The sequence below is a fragment of the Dermacentor andersoni genome, chromosome 5, assembly GCF_023375885.2.
Source record: "Dermacentor andersoni chromosome 5, qqDerAnde1_hic_scaffold, whole genome shotgun sequence".
Lineage (NCBI taxonomy): Eukaryota > Metazoa > Arthropoda > Arachnida > Ixodida > Ixodidae > Dermacentor > Dermacentor andersoni.
Genome location: NC_092818.1, coordinates 176,014,619 through 176,037,506, shown reverse-complemented (window position 1 = coordinate 176,037,506; position 22,888 = coordinate 176,014,619). Strand labels below are relative to the sequence as shown.

General features: G+C 46.5%; 1 protein-coding gene across 4 annotated transcripts; it reads right to left on the bottom strand.

Annotated features, from left to right (window-relative positions):
• Positions 1–6,698: 6,698 nt before the first annotated feature.
• LOC129380167 (juvenile hormone acid O-methyltransferase-like) lies at positions 6,699–22,056 on the bottom strand. 4 transcript variants are annotated; one of them, XM_055071326.1, is made up of 5 exons: positions 21,420–22,052; positions 14,143–14,442; positions 9,643–9,936; positions 7,463–7,619; positions 6,699–6,988 (listed from the first exon to the last, which is right to left on the bottom strand). In XM_055071326.1, the coding sequence occupies exons 1-5, from the start codon at positions 21,705–21,707 to the stop codon at positions 6,810–6,812; spliced, it is 1,218 nt and encodes a 405-aa protein (XP_054927301.1). In that variant the 5' UTR covers positions 21,708–22,052; the 3' UTR covers positions 6,699–6,809. The 4 variants fall into 4 exon arrangements, with proteins under 4 accessions (XP_054927301.1, XP_054927304.1, XP_054927303.1 ...); XM_055071329.1 differs by having other exon boundaries at positions 14,143–14,447; positions 21,420–22,049; XM_055071327.1 differs by having other exon boundaries at positions 6,849–6,988; positions 7,467–7,619; positions 21,420–22,056.
• Between the last annotated feature and the right edge of the window lie 832 nt (positions 22,057–22,888).

The following is a 22,888-nucleotide window of genomic DNA, read 5'->3' as shown; positions in this document are numbered from 1 at the left end:
ACAAGCTGGTCTTGCAGGGCGGGACTGGTTAGGAAGGTCTCCCATCGCTCGGTAAGGGTGGATGGGGGATGGGGTAGGGTAGTGGGGCAGGTAAGAGGTGGAGGGATTGCCTTGACGAAATCGCACACTCCAATGACGTGTTGTAGCGTGTCTAACTGAATCTTGCAGAAATTACATTCCTTCTCGTACCTTTACGGGTACATCTTGTTATGAAGGTAAGGGTGAGGGAAGGATTCTGCTTGTATCTGTCTGTAGATCGCTTGCTTTTCTCTGCTAAGCGATTTGCGAGGATCGAGGTAACGGTGCCTCTCCGTCTTGGAATGGTTCCTAATGTCCCTATAACTAATTATGGACTGTGGCTCACCTTCCTCTACCCGGTGTTCCATCTCTCGGGCGAACTGGTGGGCAAGTTCGTTGCCCTCCAGCCCAGAGTGAGCCGGTGTCCATATCAACTCAACTTTCCTTTCAGGTACGTCACGTTTACTCCTGAGAATATCTAGTGCCGCAAGAGACACCCACCCCTTTCTGTAGCTGTTATGCGCCTTTTGCGAGTCAGTGACAATTGTTCCCACCTTGGGCTGCGCCAGTGCTAGCGCTATCGCGGCCTCTTCTGCCACCTCCGGAAAAGACGTCTTGATGGAGGCGCAGGTTACGAGCACATCCCTCGTCGTAACTGTCAGCGTGGCTTGCGATGAAAACTTGGGTAACGAAGCGTCTCTGAAGAGAGTGAGCCCCTCTTCCTCTTCTACTATTTGATCTAAAGTCTCCGTCAAGGCCGCTATACGAGCCGCTCTGCGGCCGTCGTTACGACCCGACCTCATGTTTCGAGGCAGCGGCTTACTGTCGATTTTATGCGAAGACAACCTGGGTAACGGCCCCGTTTCCTTCCACTCTGCCTATTGCCAGCCCAACTTGGCAAGAAAGCGATGTCCCGCCGAAGTTTCACTAAGTCCAACTCTTTATTTAGACAGATGAGCTTCTATTAACTCTTCAACGACGTTGTGCTTAGCCATGCCGAGGAGCTTGTCGGTCGAAGAATGCTTCGGCATGCCCAGCGCTATCTCGGTTGCCTTGCGTATAATGACGTTCAACTGGTCCCTGTCTTTCTTAAGTAACTTGAGGTACGGCGCCGCGCAAACGATGCGCGACGTCACGAAAGCCTGGACGAGCGTCAGTGCATCGTCCTCCTTCAATCCTCTGTTTCTGTTTGTGACTCTTTTGATCATGCTCCAAATTTGTTCCGTTGAAACCTTGATTTTGTCGATCGACGCTCCCGCCTTGCCATTGTTCTGGAAGATGACACCCAGGATACGTGCTTGCGTGGTTGGCGTTATGGTCCTCCCGAGGATGGTGATGCGGACGTCCTCTTGGTCTCCTTTCTTTCTTGTTGGCTTGATGACGAGTAAATCTGACTTCTGTGGCGAGCAACTGAGGCCGCACGATTTAGCGATGTAGCTCCGGGTCCTTCGACGTTACTGAGTAAAGGACCACGGCCAAGGATGAAGCAGCGAACGCGCCGCGCAGCGAGGAACGAAAATCTGCGGAAGCGAAGAGTGCGCGAGGAGGAAAGGGGAGGAGGAGGGTATGGCGAAAGCGTGTGAAGAAAAGCGTAGTGTCGGAGCAACACGTGTTCTGCGTCGAAAATCGCTATGAGGTGGCGCCAGCGTAGCGCGCGTCGTTTGTTTACACATGACGCCGTCGATAAGGCATCTGGCGAGCGCGTCCGCCGATACCAAAGCCAGTGGGTGGACACTGGGGCTAGTGGCGGTATCGGCAATAAAGCGTCACCATGACACTGGTTGCCAGAGGGAAATTCAATAGCTTTTGCATATGTGACTCTATCTTTTCAAACTATGCAACAATAAAGTGAATTGGTCTAATTATGCGTAGAAATAAAATGTGCTTTAGCTATTTTCTTTTTCGGCATCCTATATCTTTATTTGTTCACTTCATTTCTGGCGCTCACGGGCGGTGCTTTCGCTCTTAATCGCCTCGGCTGCATATATCTTTGTCTGCTCCTGCTGCTATCTATGCACGTGCACGTTTTTCCAAATGCTCTGCAGTTTAAAACTTTAGTTCTGTCTCAGCCAATGGTCCAGCAATGTCGGAAAAACTCAGGAAAGGATGCAAAGCTTGTTGCGCGGCTGTGTGTTGTGGAAACTCGGGGAGCAACCCAATGGCGAAATTATTCCGTTTCTCAGCGGATGAGAGGTAAGCACAAGTTTTCTACGGTAGTTACGAAGAAACAAGCACTGCGCTTATCAAAACAACTATAGGACGAAACGAAAGATCTTTCGCGCTTGTTTTCAAGTGAATATCCTTTCTGGTTTGGCACGGCGCATTTTTCTGCAGTGTTGCAAGAAAGTGAAGCTACTTGGCCTATAGATGCTAGCTGACGCGCAAACGGAAATTTCGCTTCGGTATATGTTAGTAGTTGCTCTTCATTTTGTACACGACTAGAAAACTTGCAATTTATATCTGCCGAAGGTACTTGAATGCTTGTTGCACAAACTGGTTACGCTGAAGAACATTTCAGTGACCAGTTTTTGGTTATTATATTACCACCTTTGAATTGCAATGAACACGGCAGAAGCAAAAAAGAATCAATTACGCAGAAGTCGCCATTTGCGTTTTGAATTACAAGAGGAAGTTCGAGTAACCTATGGGACGGCGAAGTGGAAGTTTGAGTTACCTATGTAACGACATCGGTTCGCTTTACTTTTAAACCTGTGCCTATAGAAGGGCAGTATTTTTTAGTCACTTCTTAGTACTCTCGACTTTGGTTAATCATGACTTTAATCACGACTTTAATCATGACCACGGTGTATTTTGCCCATTTTACGGATGTGACACATGGCGAAATTATGCTAAAAGGGGAGTCTTGGCGGGGCTGACATGGGAGCACATATATAACGGCTACGACCTCAGCTCGGACAGCTTTAGAGGAAGGGACTACGCCGACGCTATCGTGGTGGGCTGTGCCGACTGTTGGCGTGGAAGAGCGGTCCCTGATCGATGAAGGTAAGGAAAGCAAGATACTAGTGGTTGCCAATCTGTGAGATCAACATTTTCATAGAAAAACCACTTGATTGAGGACATCGCAAGCGTCACGAGCACGGCCTGCGCTCTCTTTTCCTCGTCGTTTACTATGGCGCTGGGTGCCCAGTGATGTTACGCAGATAAATTATCTCCGTGTGCGCCAAGAAACCACGTGCTTACGAATTTGTTTTATTGCGATAGTAATTATGTGTACACTCCAGGCGCTTTCTACCGTCACCGTCGGCGTGAGGTTCCGTGTGAGCGAAAGCTTGCCAGGGTCAGCGCGCGAACACGGTTCAATCTCGCGAGCGAGGAACGCGGCCCCGATGCGTGCCCTCTCCTGTGGCACGCTAGGATGGGAGGGGGGGCGGGGCGAGGGAGGAGGGAATTCTTCTCCGGTGGCTGTTAGCGTGCCTCGAGGTTCTCCTCGCCCGCCACTCCGCACAAAGTGAAAGACACCGCGACGTCAACTACGACGAGGACCGCGCGAATCGCGGACGCTATAGTAGACACATATTGGCGGACGCCGTAGGGAAGCGTTGCCTGCGCTCGTGTGTCTTGAAAGCGCTTTGCGATGTAGCTAAAGTGCGTTCCCCCGCGGGCCTCATCTTAAAAGTGACCTGAGGTGTTTGCACACTGCGCGTAGTGCCGGTAGCTTCGTATGCGCTGCGCTTTCGACGTTTCGTACGCGTTGAAGCGACAGATGCACTGAGGTCAATTGGCTCACGGCTGCTGCCGCGATTCCTCACTACAGCGTTTTCACAGACAGTTTCCGCTGTAAACAAGCGATGTGTTCTTGTTTACCTGTGCGTGCGCGACACTGTGCTGGTTAACATAGTTAAAACGCGCCACGGGCTAGTTGGTTTGAATCGATGATAGAAAGCGTGACTGAACAAGGACGTACAAAGAAGCAGGCACACGAAAGAGCGGTCTTTATGTGTCTGTTTCTTTCTACGTCCTCGTTCGGTCACAGGCTTACACATACCATCATTGTTAACTTGCTTAGCAAGAAAATGCTTACTAGTTTACACGGCCGATAAATATGCTACCTTTATTCGTACAGCTATTTACTATTTTGCTATCGCAATCGGTGCTTGGCGTTTCGCGCGGCATTGTGAAATTTCTATCGCTTGCTCGGCTGAGGTGCGCGATGTTCCCGATTATAGCCTAAACTAAAAAGCCTAGCAGTTTTCGCTGACAATGAGGGATTTCGCGTTCGTAAAAAGACGCGTCTCGCTTGGCGCTACGACATACAATAGGGCGAAGACAGCCTGCGGCGAGCTGCCGTGTTCTCCCTGAGCTTGATTTACCGCTTTATAGCAGGAATTCCTCCTCAGCAAAAATTCCAACGCTCACTTGCCCAGCAGCTTTAAACTATTGGAAGATGATATTGCTCAAATTAGTTTCTCGCAGAAAAATCAAGCAAGAGTAAATAAAAGGCTATATTACATAATCCTTAACAATATCAATCGAGACTTTCATCGATCAAGAAAACTAGCTCTAAGAACTAATGTCAAGTATTCTCCACCAGCTATCGAGGAATGAGGAATGTTATATGAATATATAGCAGCACTAAAACTTGGAACTTTGCTTAATATATTTCGGGGACGTATTTCTACTTGAAATCCTGCCACCAAATGTAATCAGATGTGCCTGGATTAAAAGTACAATTTTACGAAAAACGTTCCGTATTTTCGACCGTGCAATACAAATTTGATTATGAACAGGCTTTTCTTGTTTCCATAAACGTGAAGAGATGTCATATGGCACGCATGCGTTGCCAATGGAATTCTCTTTACAGCGGAACATGACCCTCAAGCACAGACAGGGCGCTGCGCTTGTCCTGTGTGCCTGTGTGTAGTGTTCTTGCCCCGACGTGCAAGTTCGGCAAAAATTTGCCAACTATCCTGATTAGATGTTCTGACGATGTATCTGTCTTTAAAGGTTCTACACTGTCGCAGCGACGCCAAAAGCGGTAAATATACTCACCAGAGGCCTCAGGCGTTATCGGGCGACTGAGAGATGTTACACAAAGGTATCGCAAGTCAGCGAAGATAAATAGCTGCCGAAAGATTACTACGAGGGAAGCTCTAGAGAAGTTAATGGACCATATGAGCCCAGAGTTCGGCCAACGCTAGCAGGGCCAGGTGACAGACACTCTAGTATCGCAAGAGGAAAAGAAGGACATGGACAAATCTTTTCCGGATGACGTTGGTGTGGTGGAGCAGTTGTGCGGTGTGCCCACGGTACTGACAGAAAAGCTAAACAACAGCCTACTATAAAACTTTTTTTGCTCTAATAAGTGACGCATAGACCTGCTGCGACATTTCTGCTATGCGTGGCTTATGCTGCACATAAATGAGATCAATCTGGATCTCAAAAACGGCCTGAGAGAAAACCCGCTGCATAAAGAAAGCTCCGGGAGTTTGTCAATTAAGAAAAGAAATCTTACTGATATTTTCTTCTTGTAATACCGATTGCTGTAGGACGATCTACTGATTGGCTTATCTTTAGAAAATATTTCAGCATATTTGAATGTTCGCATAAACATCGCACAATGTATTTTTGTACACACAGTCATTGCTCCCACACTTGCTTCAAAGATTATTACATAGCTACCATACGTGGATCCTGGGATGCTAGAATCTTCTTGAGCTTAGATCAGTAAAGTTGTGCAAGTACTAATGTTTATCGGCACTCTTCAGTGGGTTCATTAATATGGCAAAAGTGACAGCGGGGTCCTTTCGGCAAAGTCAAGAATAATCTTAATAATCTAAGCAAGCATGCTGTGCCAGAAACGTGTGTTTTAGGAAAGTTTAAATACTTTCGCCTCCTTATTCTGTCCACACCGAAATTCTCATGACGGATAACTTCAAGACAATGATGAAACTCATAACATAGCTATAACACCTGTCGTATGCTTCAAACAAGTCGCACGAAAGTGAGCCTATAGGATCTGTTAAAGAAAGTGCATGATGTACATTCAGCGTATTAGAGGTAGGTCTTGAAAATCATACGAAAGAGAATTGTTCTGATGAGGTTGCCCTGATGCATTGAACACAGCCGACTTGTGTTGGTTTTAGAAAATATTTCTCCGTGTCCTGAAGCTACGCGTTCAGTAATACATTTGTGCATCACTCTTTCCTTGCCGCATCTCTACTGACGATCAACCGCCGACTGACGCATGCGTCTCCGGCATTTACTGTTTCTTAACCAAACAAAAAAAAACTTAGCGCTAGTTGTTGTTGTGTTGAAACTGTGCCATTTATTTCCCAAATGACGATAGAACAAACTAAGTGCATTACAAATTTTAAGAAACATCTGCGATATGCTCGCGAGAAATTTCGCATTGATACCTTTTTCGCAATCTTACAGACTAGAATGAAACGCTAGTGGTGTTACATATTGTATTGCGCACGTGACATATTGTTCGTGCCAGTGAATAAATATTGCGAAGTGAAAAGACTAGAGGCGCCTAACTTTGGCGTTAGTGAGCATTTCTAATTGCTGTTGTTGTTGTTGTTGTTGTTGTTGTTGCAATAACATCATATAGTCAGTAGGTGACAAACATCCTATTGAACTGGTATCATAAATCCGGAGTAACTACCCCTTCGGGCAAACTATTGGAGTGGTGTAGAACAATGACAATTCTACACCAATTGGCCTGATCTTCTAGACTTGAAAGTTTATTTGAACTCTTGGTCTTATTGACAACCGTGGATGTTGCAGACGCCGCACAGAAGTCTTGTGCCAGGTCTAATTGCCTCTTCTTAACTCGACAATACTGGTTTGCGGGCGTGAATGACGCACCTAAGTTGGTGCGTTATGCCCGTAACCGAGAAGTTCACGCAGCCGTCTTGGAGAGCCAAGTTTCTGACAAACTCTTCCACTTCGGCCTTGCCTTCCTCTTTCATATGCGGATATATCGGTACAGCGGCACACAGAGCACCTGCAGAGAGTTGAAGTTTCTTATTTTATTTCCTTAGGTGCATAAACGAGGGGTAATGCAGTTTCTCTCAGATTGCAGGAGCTAGGTAAAAGACGTGGTTATAACTAGCAATATACTCTTTTTTTGTTACCAGAAAAAGCACTCTAAAAGCATCTCCTTTACAGCCACAGAAGCCACTGTAATGAAGAAAGAATGTCAAAAAGGGTTCGTCGATTGTGTTCCTAAAAGAAATAAGGTAACAAGAGACATGTCTACAATAACAAACTGTCGTTATACAGCGAAACACATGCAAAAAAGGAAAGAATCTGTTTGGGGAAAGACAGACAACACAGTGCCTGCTGGAACTAATTGTACATCGACCACCAATCCCTATATCTTCTCTCTCTCTTGCCGAAAAGTGCACCTTGTATTTGTTCTGCCTTATCCAATGATATCATGGTCTAAAATATTTCGACGGAGCCCTGTGATACGTACGCACTTCTAGGTCGATTTCGGGGCTCCCGACCTGCAGAGTCACAACTTCACACGACAGGGCCACCAGGCTTGTTGATGCGACTAGTCCTTCGAGCTTTGACACCATGGTGTCAACGTCGTAAAACTCCCAGGACTCCGGCAGAGCAGATTCGAGAACCTGTCATTGAAAGCAAAATTTGATATAAAATTTACAATCACACTACTGGTTAATTTTTATTAAGGTTTCATACATGGCATTATGCTTATAGGTATACTGTATGATGATCGTATACTGTACAATTTCAAGGAGCTCTTTAGGTCTGATATCGTGTACGCAGCGATTCTTGTTGCAGAAGAGTTTTGGTTATAACGCTGAACAAGTCTATATTCAGCAGCTGTCATCCACCCCTGTCAGCAGAAGAAAGCAGATAGGACTAGTTGCGTCTATTGGAGTGTTTGGCCGATTCAAAATATAGCCGACAGCCGGCATCAGGGCCATGATGGCCCGCACCATCCTGAGTACTTCGCCTTACTAAGCTGACCAGGAAAGGAATGGAATCACTGTCCGATTAGACTGCGTGTGCCTTAATCGAGGCAAGTTTTTACGCGTGCAAAACAGGATTAACGTAGAAGCGGAATAAAGCGTGGACCAAGACCGAGTTGAACGTGTGCCTGCTGGTCAAAAGCAACGTAGTCGGCTTGTGCAGCGTGTTTCTGAAACCACTGTAAATTGACTTCCAGTTCCTTCTGATTGTCTCTGCGAAGCTCAATATGAACCACATAAATATTGGTTGATAACGTAGCTGTGACTCGCTAATAGGCTACATCATACAACAAAATATATTTCAACATACAACATACAACAAAATATATAATGTGTTTGATGACTTATACGTGGAACGGTGTCTCTAAACGTGTACGGTCGTGGATTGGATTGGACGGCCCATTGCTGGACACCCCATTGCTGGTCTTGTAGGAGCGGGCTTCGTATAGACTTCTCCCACTAGTCGGAGGTAGAATCGGGCGGAGCGTTGAGTCTGTAGATTTGCTCGTCCATCGTGAAACTGTATCGGCGATGATAGGTCACCAAAAAGACGACTGGGGATGAGTCATGAATACAAGTTCTTACACCGAAACTCTGTAGCATATTGTCCTATGTCGTTAAACTTGCACGGAGTCGTGGAGTGTGTAGATTTTCTCTTCCACCGTGTAACTGTATCAGCGATGATAGGTCACCAAAAAAGACGACTGGGGATGAACCATGAGTACAAGTTCTTACACCAAAACTCTGTAACATATTGTCCTATGGCATTTTTTAGCTTCCATAAACCCAATGCATCAGAAAATTTGTTTGAGACGGCTTCTTCATGTGCATTATAATGCTTGCGGTGGCCTCCACTTCTTAGGCCAATAAGGAATATCCTTAAAAAGAAGGTATACCACATTCTAGAACATGTTGTCCCTTCAACTCAGTAGTGTGGATGACATAGCCACACTTCATTTCGTTTAATTCCTTTGTTAAAAATATCGAAATTAGGCGTTCTCATGCTATCCTAGATTTCCCTGGAGTGTAGGTATATTTTTCCAGCTGTTCGTCGTTATAAAAATTACCGAAGGACGAGAAGCACGATGTCTTGCCTATTCGGTAACCACCGCAGTGCACCACTTGATGGAGTCGACGAAAAGTTTCGAGTGAGCATCCGTTTAAGAATATAGGATCAAGTCAACACAAAAACTGCTAAAGAGCTTTAGTTATCGATATTATACAAGGTTTCTTCCTCTTCATCCTTAACATGGAAGTCAAGTTGTACTTCGGTGTTTAGCGTATCTTTTTCCCCATTTACTTCCATCTGACCAACAGTTCAAGAAGTATAGGAAAGCGTTACTTCGTGGCCCTACAAAAGATGAGTATCCCACACGCGTATTTTCAACACTCTCAAGGGCACGGAGTAATCAGAAAAATGATTTGTCGATTGTTTGGGTCCCTCAGAAAAAGAAGTGATGAACGTTTGGTGAAGCACAACTGCACACTAACAATGTGAAAGATTCTAATGCGGGACAGCTGCAAACCAAGGTCACCGGGCATGCTGCGACACTGCCATCACCACCAGCACGACCACGAAGGTTTGTCCCGCCCGTCTATTCAGCCATCGCTTTAGCATGTAATCTCTACCAAACCAGCCTGTACGCCCGTCACTCACGTGTTCGTGCCTTTTCCACTTGCCGGACGCAATCATGGCACGTAACACCTGTTGCAGAGACACGCGCGTGTTGAACACCACCAAGCACTCTCCCCCGGGGGCCGTGAGATGCTCCATGTTCCTGAGGGCGGCCGCCTTGTCGCGGATCCAATGCAGCGTTAGGAAGCAGCATACGCGCTCGAAGAGACCTTCGCGCGCGGCAAACGCCACCACGGCTTTGTCGTTTGCGATGTCGAGAAGGCGGTACGCTATCTTCGGATGTGCATGGTTTCTTGCGGCGTGATCCAGCATGGCCTGCGAGAAAGCAAGAGTCGGTAAAGATTATGAGCTGTATTGAATTGATCTGTCGATGAACTGGTTGAGTGACCTAATTATTGATAAACGAGAAGTAGGGGGGTTAACGGAGGGGCTCGATTTTATTAGTCATACCATCAGAAGCCAACAAACAGTGACACCAAGGACAACATAGGGGGAATTATATGTGCTTAATGAATGAAATAAGGAAACAACAAATTAATGGAAATTATTAGTTATTGATGAACATATAACATACAAATTGTATGCTCTTCAAATCTACTGCGGATTTTTATCGATCAATGAATAGTCAAGTGATTGATTGTTCAGGTTTGCTTCACTCAGAAGGTCGATCATTCAGTTGATCAGCCTTGATTGATTATTTCAATTATTCTTCGATATCTTGAAAGCTCCAACTACATTTAATCAATCGATAAATTACCTTTTTACAAAATAGCCAAGCTGTAATCTTATTATAAACGCATTGAGGATCCGGATTGCCAATGTACGAGGCTGGAGTTTATCGATCCACTTGATTCATGAGTGATAAGCTTAAGGCGCAGGCGGAAAGAAAGCTGCTCGAGTAACAGCCAGTAACACTGGACAGAAACTAAGCCGTAGTAGTTCTTAATCAAGAAGCATATATTGTCACGCGATTCTTATGTTGCAACGTCCGCACGGATTCAAATGAGTACACTGCAAAAAAAAAATCTCTACATTGCACTTACTACTTATAAGAAGTTCCACCGATGGAAATAGCCTAACACAATTTTCATGCATCTTGGAAATGCGAACATTGCGCCAGCACTCGGAAGGACCAATTTTGGGGGCTGCCTATAGTCCTTATAACGTTCATTCTGCGGCGGCATTCTTAACGCTACAGCGTTAAGGGCCCCCTGACGCTGAAAATCCGGCGTCGGCGTCGGCGGAGTTGCCGTGAGTGAAAAAAATGAACTGGCGATTACAATACTCTCTAATGCGAAATTTCAGCTCAGCTCAATACGTGTTTTCGCTTCGCGATATATTGAGGCAAAGGATTTGAGAGAGACATGTAGCAAAGTCGGCGATCGTCGAAAATCTGATTTGCGCGTCAAGCGTGGCCAGCTTTTATATACATGACTCGTCGAAGGTTCCAGCACTGTTCCAGTGTAATCGCTGGTGCCGCTTGGCTTCCATGAAGTACTACACAATTCGCGTTGCGCCTACAATCACATTACAGAACAGTCGCCATCCACGACAATCGAAACAAGCGCGAACGAGACCGAACGAAGCAAAACAAACAAGGACGAGCGAGAGCTGGCGGAAGCAGATACTAACAAACGAGCGGTCCGGCTGAGGCCACATACGAGTACGCATCGAGTGGTCTGGCGGGTTTCCCGCGCCCACGTCACTGAAGGGGCCGCTCGCATTGGTCTTCGCCATTCGCGGCGCGCATCTTTCATCTCCTGCTGTGCCTTGACTTTGCCATCTTTTCCTGTGCTCGTTGGCTGAATTATGCAATTATGCTGGCGCTGAAGCCCCCCGCACGAACGGGCGCTTAAGATATGACACGCGTTGCTGTACGACATGCGGTATATGGGGGTTATATTGTCACACCATTCTATCACTAAGGTTGCTCACACCTTGTCTTACATTTTTGAGAAATGAGCAGAAAGAGAACAAGGTACAAGCAGTAGCAAAGATTTCGACAAGTGGACTTGTCTTTTCCAAGGCGACATACGCTTTCCTCAGCACAGTCTATACAGGTAGGGTTCTTCTAAAGAGGAGAGGGCGTAATGCGGGAGGGCAAGCAACTATCGAGGATGTGTAAGCGGTGAACGTGTAGAAATTGTTGAAGTTAGAGTTTGAAGTTTATTTGTCCTGCCTGCTTACAGGAACGGCAGCAGAGACTAAAGGCTACGTAACCTGACAAAAGTCCTCTACTCCTATTACAGTTCGGCAAACAGGCCGATGTACATGAAAAATAATGTATCTCTAATCATTTTTAACAAATATATCTTTCACATAAGAAGACAAAGAGCGTCAAGAAAGAGAAGAAAATATGCCACAAGAAATATCGCCCAAGTCTTACATATTCACAACATTCACACAATTAAGTTAACAAAGACATGTACTATCGGCCAAAAAAGTAAACGGACCACGGCTCAAGTGGCCGGAGCGGCTGCGGGGCCACACCGGGGCGCTGCTATCGCGCTGCGCGCGCTGACGAAGAGAGTGCCCCGAGTGACGCCAGACTTCGCCCTCACTCTCACGCGGGGCTTCGTCATGCTTGATAAATTTCGAGTGCACCGTTCGGTTGCTCTGCTGCTGACGGTCGCAACGAAGGGGACCGTGCGTCGCCGGTAGTCCAGCACATGGCGCTGTCGTGCAGTGGCGGGCGGCCGCAGCGCATAGAAGCGCGGCACTTAGAAGGAACGAAGACCCGTTGTGATTGTTGTTTTGCTTATATTCACCTTGTGTTTCATATTAGTGCATGTCGCCGGCCTCCACCGCTGCTCGATTTTAGGCAGGATAACGCAAGTAGCCGCAACAGCGGCTACGGTGACGCGCGCTCTTTCACGTCCGCGCAATAAGTTAGATAGCGGGAAGCGCTGCGCAGACGTCCGAAGCTATAGTGGCGGCGCTCTACGACTCGATGCCCAGGCGACTAAGCCAAGTCATCGCGGTCGACGGCAACTTTTCATCGCACTGAGGACCCCTTCAAGCCATGGAATGCTTCCGTGAATAAACTTTCGCGACTAACTAGTTTCTCCGATTCGTCTTCCCAATTATCTTTTCCTGGCCGTACTTTTGTAAAGTTTCATAACAGCCTACGCATTGTAGTAGCTAACTAAAGCAGTTTTCAGAGGCGTCACTCATGTAAATAGTAAACCCACTGCTGGAGACACTGCCGGAAAAGTACCCTTCACAGAAAAGCCGTGCCCTCAGTAAAGCTTCGCGCCTGTAACTTATCGGGCTGGCGTGAAAAAGCGCGCATCACTATCACTACCATTGCTGCTACTTGTGTTATGCAGCTTAAAATGGAGCAGCGGTGGATGCCGGCGACATGCACTAATATGAAACAAAGGTGAACATAAGCAAAACAACAATCAGAACGGGTCTTCATTCCTTCTGAGTCCCGCGCTTCGATGCGCTGCGGCCGCCCACTACTGCACTACAGCGCCATGTGCTAGACTACCGGGGACGCACCGTCCCCTTCGTCGCGACCGTCAGCAGCAGAGCAACCGAATGGTGCACTCGAAATTTATCAAGCGTGAGGAGACCCCGCGTGAGAGTGAGGGCGAAGTATGGCGTCACTCGGGGCACTCTCGCCGTCAGCGCGCGGAGCACGATAGCAACGCCCCGGTGTGGCCCCGCAGCCGCTCCGGCCACTTGAGCCGTGGTCCGTTTACTTTCTTGGCCGATAGTACATCAGGTGAAGAAAAAAAAGACATTTGTATTACACACAGTTATTCCTCGGAATTTTGAGAATGACTGCCCACAAACAAATGCCATGAAACAAAACACCGAGAGCGCATGTCTTCTCAGAATTAAGTATTAAACGTGCGAAACAATAACACAAATATTAAGACTACGTAATTTTCATGGCGCGGCTGTGCACACCCTCGGGGTTCCGCCCACTCAGGAGGCCGCGTTTCTACCAAGAAGCTCGCCTTCGAGCACAGCATTGGCCGCCAGAGTTTGCCGGTCAACATTACGGTTACATATGTGTCGGAAAGCTTGTTAAACAGTCAGGAATCTTTGGATGCTATCGCCCTTCATTTTTAAAGGCGAAGCATAAGCGTCCTTCAAGGTTTTTTTTTTATTTTTTTTCTCACAGTATTTTACATCATTTGGGACGTATCTTGTCCCCAAAGAATAATCCTCATATATCTTGCGTTCCTTTCTTTGATGCTGCGCGCCCCCCACTTCGAGTTCACGAACGTCATGCGTGTTGTCAGCGTGACTTTGCACTCTTGGCAATAAAGAAGCGAGCGTAGAGTTTCAAGAAACTGAACGCAAGCAAGAGAGAAGACAATAATTCTTCGGAGACAAGGTGCACACCAATGTATGTCAAATTCTTTTCGAATACAAGGTCTATTCGGCAAATAAAAAAAATAAAAATAAGAAAGATACAACTTGGTCGCACAGAGTATCACCACCTAGCCCAGCTTAATACCTTGCAGCAACAATTAACTTGCAAGCAACAGCTGCACTCTTCTTTACCTGTGAGAAATCGGCCGCCACCAGTCTTCGCAAGGACGAAGGTGCGTGCGGGAGCAAATAGTTCTTAGTGAAATTTCCTGGACCACAGCCGACGTCCAACCACTGGTGATCCTCACACTGGGCACCGTTCTCGACCGCAAAGAAAGAATCCTTGTATCGCTCCAGAAACACCTTCATGGCTTCGCGGCTGTGGTGCATGAAAGATTCGTAGTAGGCTGACACTTTCTCCGCGTCGAACATCATCTCCGCGGACTGCCGCTTGTCTTGCGCAGGCCCCGACATTTTGACCGGTCGTCGCTTCTGTTCTGCGTAAGTGCCACGTTGACAGCATGTACATTTTTCAGGTGACTTAGAACGAGCATGGAAGTCCGCTGAATCAGTACCACTTGAAGAAAACATATTAAAGCAGCCATATACACACATCAGTGAAAACAGATTGTATGAGTGCGTGCGTTACTCGAATAACAATTCTATAGTCTATATATCTACATGGCATACGATGTTGCTCTTCCGTTTCTTTTCCCTTGTTTTGCTCAGTTTAGGGTTTACCAACCTGCTCAGCAGGATAATTTATTCGAGCTGGTGACACCGCTCCGAAGGGGACCAGCTGTTGCTCTTTCTGTTGTTTCGCAACATATACACGAAAATGAAAAAGGAAAAAATTCTCAGTTGCGCCAGAAAGGCGAAGCACCGATTGCCATAGCAAATTAGTACGACAGCTGTACCAAGTAAGGATAGTAGTTTTATCGGCCATATACACATCTAAACATTCACTTACTAAGTAAATTAACAATAATAGAATCCGCAAGCGCGACTGAACGAAGGCGTAGAAAGAAACAGACACACGGAAACAGCGCTCTCCTTCTGTGTCTGCTTCTTTTTACGGCCTTGTTTAGTCCTGTTTACAGAGCCTATCATACATTCAAACCAACTAGCCAGTCAACGTGTTTTCACTAAGTTAACCAGCACGGTGTCGCACGCGCACAGGTAAACATGAACACACATCGCTCGATGACAGCGGAAACTGTCTGTGAAGGCGCAGGAGTTTGGGAATCGCGGCAACAGCCACCAGACAATTAACCTCCGTGCATCTGTAGCTTCAACGCGTACGAAGCGTAGAAAGCACAGCGTATGCGAAGCTACCGCCATTACGCGCACTCTGCAAACATAGCAGATCGCTTTGAAGATAAGGCCCACGCGGGTACGCACTTTGGCCACGTCGCAGACCGCTTTCAAGGCGCATAAACGCCGCCAATGTGACCATACAGCGTCCGTCCAAGGCGTCTACTACCGCGTCCGCAATTGGCGAAGCCAACGCCGTAGTAGGCGCCACGGTCGCCTTAGCGGCGGACGAGGAGGACATCGAGGCACCGTAGCAGCCGCCAGAGAAAAACGCCCTCCTCCCCCGCCTCACTCCCCCGCGTAGCGCGCTACAGGTGAGGACACGCAACCTGGCCGCGTTCCTCGCTCGCGCACGCGAGATTGATGTGCTTTCGCCGGCTCATCTTTGCACGCTTTCACCCATACAGAATCAGACGGTGACGGCAGAAATGCGGCTGGAGTGTCCATATGATTGCTATACAATAATAATAACAAAAAAAAACATTGTCTCCAGTCCACCAGGCGACGGTTGTTCGACAGCGAAACTGTAAATTACAGCTACAACGATTACCTATTACGACGTAGGTTGAAATTATTAACGTGCCGGCATTCGCATGTACTTTACCTAATTATTAGCCTAAGACATTTCGACGCGCTGCGACTTGGCTTGCTCCTCTACTTGGTGCACCTACATAGAGTGGATCAGAGAGAAGACATATTCGCCGCGCCTCGTATGCACGTTGCACTCCAGGAGTCCTCACAATACGTGATCTTCCCATAGCCCTGTCACAACATAGATTAGTTGCTAGGCGGGCCTTTTACGCAAGAAAGTGTAGTTACGTCATCCCCTATTTTGTATGCTACAGTCAAGCGAAAGTCGCCGAGGAAGGTTGCGCAACAGAAATATTTACCGACAAACGTATGCGAGGAGCGCTACGTGCTTCGCATTGCATGGAGGCACAGGAGCGCCTTCTCATCCATTATGTGGTGCATTTGCTAGTTTTGAGCTTTTTCTTTAATGAAACGTATACAAGTCTGAGTGTTGTATGCGTGATTCCGTATAATGTATGTACCGGTCGTTTCACCTAAATAATTGATGAGCCATTTCATTTGGGGTTATGAGCCACAGACGATGATAGTTTTCTGTTAACGTTATACCAGAAATCCCGCGATCCTAGCCACAGACCATAGACAGCTTCAGTGTAAAACGGTGCCTCCTGCTTTAGGATAAGTTCTGGACGGAAAAGCTGGCACCATTCAACAATTTAGCCATAATAGCAGTTATGATAGCTGCGAGCCTGTTAATGCACTGCGCAGGCGCCGAGATTTGGAACACAGCTATTCCACTAGTGCCCACACCTGCTGAAACTATGGCCTCCCTTCCTGTAAGCTCTACCTATGGTCTTATAGATATTTTATTCTCCCACATGCGTTAAGAGCAAACGCACTGAAAGACCCCGCTCACCACCTGTTGGCAGGGCCCGGACGTAGGATCTGAGAGTTCGTGACGAGGCCGTTGACAGCAGAGCCATTACAAGTCAACACTGGCGGCAAAAATGCGATAAGAATAGGCTGGTCGCCGTCACGGCTGTTTGATCAGCCAGCTGCCACGTTGAAACGCTGCAGATTCTAGCTGTACCAACTGTCGCAAATAAACGTCCCCAAGAGTGGAAACGTATCGCAGAATTTTTTGAAAACGGCGCCTATAATGTGTGGTGATGGACGTTGCTCATGCTAGTCAACAGTGTTCTTTTCTTCTTTTCAACGTGCACAAATAATTTATCTACTTTATTACTAACTTTCAATTAGTTTACTTAATCTACTAGATGTCAACGCGAAAGTCGTAGAGGATATCAAAAACCAAACAGTAACAGCATTTAAAGCAATGCAAGTCTTGTGTAGTCATTTTTCTTTTCTGGGGAAAACAGAAAGCACGAAAAATATAAGACAAATACCATGCGACAACACGTCCACGTGCAAGCGATAGCGGCAGTATCAAACATAAACCTAGTTGTTTATTACGCTATGCATCTGCCGTATGCCAAAGGTATTAGTAGCGCATCCATTAGGTGGTTAATAGCACGAGAACTTGATATGCTTTGCGCTTTCTTTTTGTAAATTATACGGGACGATTATAAAACTTCATTTTTCCCGGTACGACATCAACGCCTCGCTCCATAACTCCATCCAAACCTCTATGAGGCGACAATGGGGCAACCCCGAACATCGACACTAGCGCCTCCATAGACTTGACGCTGGTTTCCGATTGCACCTTCCACTTCGGTTGCGGAGAGGCCAGGGAACGCCCATCCATCGATTACGACTCGGTGTGGCTCACACCCACCGGTACCTGCTCAAGACGGGATGAGAACGGGACTCTGACTGTAACGTCTGTCACACTCACGAGACACTACCTCACATACTTTGCGTGTACCCTCAATATGTGTCCGAGCGAAGGACACTCAAGTCAAGTGTGGACTGCTTGGGCTCCGGCACTTCTTCGATAGAAAAGCGTTTAGGCGCGTGGCGAAGGCTTGACTATGCTCAACGCACCATAAAATCACTCGTGAACTTTCTTTGCGAGTCTGGTTTAGACGATCGTCTTTAGAACCTGTGGGACGGGAAGACGGTGCGAAATGTGTTTGCGTGATAACGTTTTGGTGCGGACAAGATTGTTCCTGTGTGTATTGTGTGTAACGCGCGCCTCTGCGTACTGGACAACATGTAAATAGTAGCGCATTGTACCATATCATAATCAGCTACCACATAGCTTTCCGTGCATCTCCCACTTCTCCTTACCCCTGTGAGGAGTAGCAGGCTAGACGCACGCTCTCCACGCCGACCTCTCCTCCCTTCTCTTCATTAAATTCTACTCCTACTCCGATACTTTGTTCGTCAATGGTACACTTGCAATACTTGTAGTAAAAAGCGACAGCAAATAATGTCATCTTTAATAGGCGAATATACTATGTCTCTCCAGGCAAGAGAATCGTAAAAATAAAGCTCACGGTAGTTACGTATGTTATTGCGGTTGTAAAGTTGTGCATTTATATATTCGCGGCTTAATTAAGGGAAAATGAGACATCCACGCAATCGTAGGAATTGCTACAAAGGAAACCCATACATGTTCCTCGAAAGAAAAACCTCGCAGTAGAAGAAATTCGTCCTGGTCCGGGACTCGATACCGCGACCACCGCCTTTTTGCGGCAGCCGCTCTACCATCTGAACTAACCAGGTGGCTAGCAGATGGCAGGGCGAAGTGGAATTTGTCAACAACTCATAGCAAAGGCAAGAGTTTTACGTAATAGTTCTGTGGAAACCCGCAAGGTGGAGAGAAGTAATTATTTAGGGAAAATGAGACATCCACCCAATCTTAGCTATTGCTACAAAGGAAGGACGAATTTGTCTTCAACTGCGAGGCTTTTCTTTCGAGGAATCCGTATGGGTTTCCTTTGTAGCAATTGCTACGATTGGGTGTGTGTCTCATCTTCCCTTAATTAATTACTTTCGCGTTTCCGCAGAACTATTACGTCATACTTGCTGATCAATATAATTTGAAATTGATGATATTGTGATTATTAGTGGGCAAATTTCGAGGACACAAACCGAGAATTTCCTCTCAACAGTTTAAAGAAAACAGCATTCTGTATAAGCTATAACAAGGCTCATGCGTCTAGCATTTACATAAGAATCCGGAGTTCACGGTGAATTAAAGCAACACAGCGTGCGATAACAAACGAAATATGCCTAGTTATTGCGCTTTTAAGAAGGCTTTATTCATTCCAGCCGCAGGTGATACGAGCATTCAGAGAATCGAAAGAGCACGTGGAACGCATCTTCTTGCATTGTGTTTTTGCTGGCAGGCGCCCAATTTAGTTTCCTTCGAGTGGCTTGCAGACACACTCATTATCTTGTGCCACGTGCCCTTATCTTTAACGATCCTGTGTGACCTGTGTCATCGACCGAATGCATACAGTGCGGAGATATGCCTGGCGACGCAAAACATTGTGCCGGAGTGTCTATCATATTACAAAAGTGCCTGTTTTTAGATGGCAATCCAATCACCAGATAAGACTTATGTTGCTCCTCATTCTCTCATCCTTTTCTTCACCGGGCGATGCACCTTAGAAATAGTTTTCTTACCTGTAACAATAGGTACTCACGACAACGATACAATTTGGCTCGTTACTTCAAAAAGGCATTCGCTACATTTAAAAATAGCTCTTCTGTACTAATACAGCACTGATTAAACTTGCCCCTCTTCTGCAATCATCAGCGTACTTGTTTCGTGCATCGTATCATCATCATATGCAAAAGCAATGACGTTTTGTGAAGTGATGTATAAAATAAACCTAAAGTGTCGAAAAAAAGTACTTCAGGGCGTTCCGCGCAAGGTGCCTGTGTCTCGGATAAGATTGCGCTGCAACCAAGGTCAGCAGAAAGGCGCACTGTTGCTGTAGTGCAGAGTTCATATCCTCCCTAAGGACAGCAGTAGTGTCTCACGAGTCCTTCTTTGGCCATCCCTGGCCCTTGCGCCAATAAAGAAAACACATGTGTCACCTGCACTGCCTCACGAGACAACTGCTTTAATTTACAATATACCGCATTTGACAGCAGTCAAATGCCACCGAAAAGGACAATGGCATACAAATTTAGCAGTTCGAAGTCAACCACAGCAGTGGGAGGAGAGAGTAACGCAAGTGCCCATTCTGCTCATTGTTCGTTCGTGTCTGGTTCTTGGCGAGGTCTTTTATAATGAAACTAAATGTTACATTGCGCTAAGTAGAGCAGGCCCACAGCTTATCTGTGTACGACACATAGTAGCAGTGATTCTGCCTGATTATGTATGCCTCCCTGTCTATGTAGTGTAACACGGAACAATTCTACACTGTTGTATTTCTGGCACCCTGATTGGAGCTTAAAACTGTTCGACATTCTTGGTCAGCGGAGACATCCTGCTAGCCCAATGCGTTCAATAAATGCGCTTGTAATATTTTTTAGAACTACAGGCGCTGACGAGACATAATGATCTGTGTGTGCGTGCGCGCGCGCGTGTGCGTGCGTGCAGTGTGCGTATGTGTTTTTGTGTGAGTGTTTCGAGCTAGAAACGCATCAAAGCGAGTGTTCCAATTGAAAATGATCAGATGGGAATGTTTCATTCTAAAATTGGTCAAATGTGCTGCACACTTTTTTTATTACTTGTTGCTGTAAGTTTGCGCTAGGTGACATGTAAGACATATACAACTCATACAACTGCTTGGATAGCGATGCAGTTTGGTGCGACAACAGGTTCTTGTGTGTTTCAAATTCTGTGGCTTTGACACCATGTCAAGAAAAAAAACTGTTGATATATATATTGTCACGTGGTGGTGATGTTGAAGAACACAGTAGCAATACTGTGAAAGACAAAACTAACTTTTATTGGGCGAACCTGTGCCCACAAAAACAGGCTACACTTATAGCACAACGATAGCGGCGAACACGGTCGGCGATCGTCGAAAATCTGATCAGCAGGTCAAGCGCGTCGGCTTTTATACAACAGTCATCGAATGTTCGAGACTAATCGTTGGGACCCGCATGCCTTCCACAAAATTCTACACCATTCGAGTCACGCGATGAAATCAGATAACACAAGGTTCGGCGACAACAGACAGCGGATGGAAGCATCGATAACTTTCCAGTAACTTACATGCAGGCGCGTCAAGCGCTGTGCGATAACATTTGTTAGGCGGCGAAACGTGGTCGCCCGATAAATATAAGTACACGTGTTAATATATATATTTCAATATAAAGCACCGCGGGTCCGGTGTCACAACCAAGAAAGGACACACGTAAGATATGTATATGTGAATATAAGCTGTTTTCATTAAGAAACCCGTCGCGGTGATTTAGCGGCTATGGTCTTACACAGCAACGCACTACGAAAGAGGGAGCAACTGCTGTCCCCGGCGGCCGTATTTTGATGGGGGCCAGATGCAAAAGCGCCCAAGTTCCATGCATTGGGGGCACGTTAAAGATCCTCTGGTTGTCAAAATTGTTCCGCCGTGCACCACTGCGGCATGCCTCACAATCAAATCGTTGTTTCAGGACGTAAAACCCCAGAATTCTACTCATTTTCAGGATGGCTGTTCTTTCAGTATTAGACACAGACAACATTTTAGGACAAAACAACATACCTGTTCCACTGTTCTGGCTGAAGCAAAGGTGGTAAGGTGTGTGTGAGACAGCTGAGACGAAGGCGGCACAGTGGCAAACGGACAATACTGATAATACGTTGTCGCAGAGTGTCTGCCACGCAGAGCCATGAATACGAGGAGATTATTTAACTGTTTTCTTTCTTTTTTTTTTGAGCGCGTGCACTCCAACCGCAGCAGTATCTCAGTCGCACTGAGAGGGGGCATCGGGTGACAAAGAGGGGACGTCGTGTGACATAGGGACAACAGTTGTAATAGCGCAAACTTCATAAAGAGGTTCAGTGCACCAGGGTCGGCATACCTAGCAGCCCAACTTTCCAAACGCTTCAACGAATTTATGTAGAACTGCTATAATATCACTGTCTGGTATCAACTGTCACGCACCAAAGGGCAATGACCTTTATGACAAAAAAATTAAGTACGCAGAATATTCTGCGGAGAGAGAAGTGACGGTAAAAAAGGAAAAAAAAAAAAGAAAGGTGAGTTGTTTCAAGTTCGTCATGAAATAAATAATTATGCAGAAACGATATCTAGGAACTCTACAGTGGAAGCTTCATAACGTCACCTTGCATTATCGTGAAAAGCATTTGCTCATGTTCCGCAGTAATTGAAGGTGTCTGCTTTTCCGTTAGCTACTTTGTTTTCTTCGTAGAGTGAGAACCCATGAAAATTCGGTCTTACTCAGCTATGATTCATGAGCAGGTGGCGTCACTGCAGGCAACCCATGCGCTACAATAATAATCGATATATTCTCTGCCTGGTGAAATCTCCAAACCAGTCGATTTAGTTAACTCGCTTTAGTTTGTGCACACTGCTTTCGTAAAGCGCAAGTTACCTAGGTAGTATAGGTATATATAACGTGCCGCACGCAAAGTACTTTTACAGTGAACATTCGCTAAGTGCACGGGAACTTTGCGAGGGCCAACTGCTTCCTTTGTGTCGTGTCGTTCTCGGTCGAAAAACAGAATAATCGGCAGTTCCGCCCATTGGAGAAGCAGCGAAAACAACAGCAAAGGTTTGGCGTATCGCTGAAAGCGTCTGTGAACGCTGGCGTATACGAAGCCTTCGCATACGCACGCCTACTTGATCGCGTATGCGGTGTGTGTGTCCATATGAAAGATTTCTACGCTGGAGGGATAAGAGCGCCACCAGCGGCGTCGAATGCGTCGCACCTTGAAGATGCACGCGACGAGATCGAAGGAGCACTGCCAGTATTCTTCAGCGCCCAAATGAAGAATTAGGTTGAGCTTGACGTATACCGTATACGTTACGCTCAGGTCAGTGTACGCAGCACGTGGGTATGGTATGCACAAATCTCCTCGACAGGAACGCTAACGTATGTGCGCACAACAATCGTTTCGCATGGTCACATTGGAAAGGAAGGGGGAGAGGACCGCACCCTGAGGGGTGCCCCTTGTACCTAATCAAAATTGTCCGCTTTTAATGTTCCC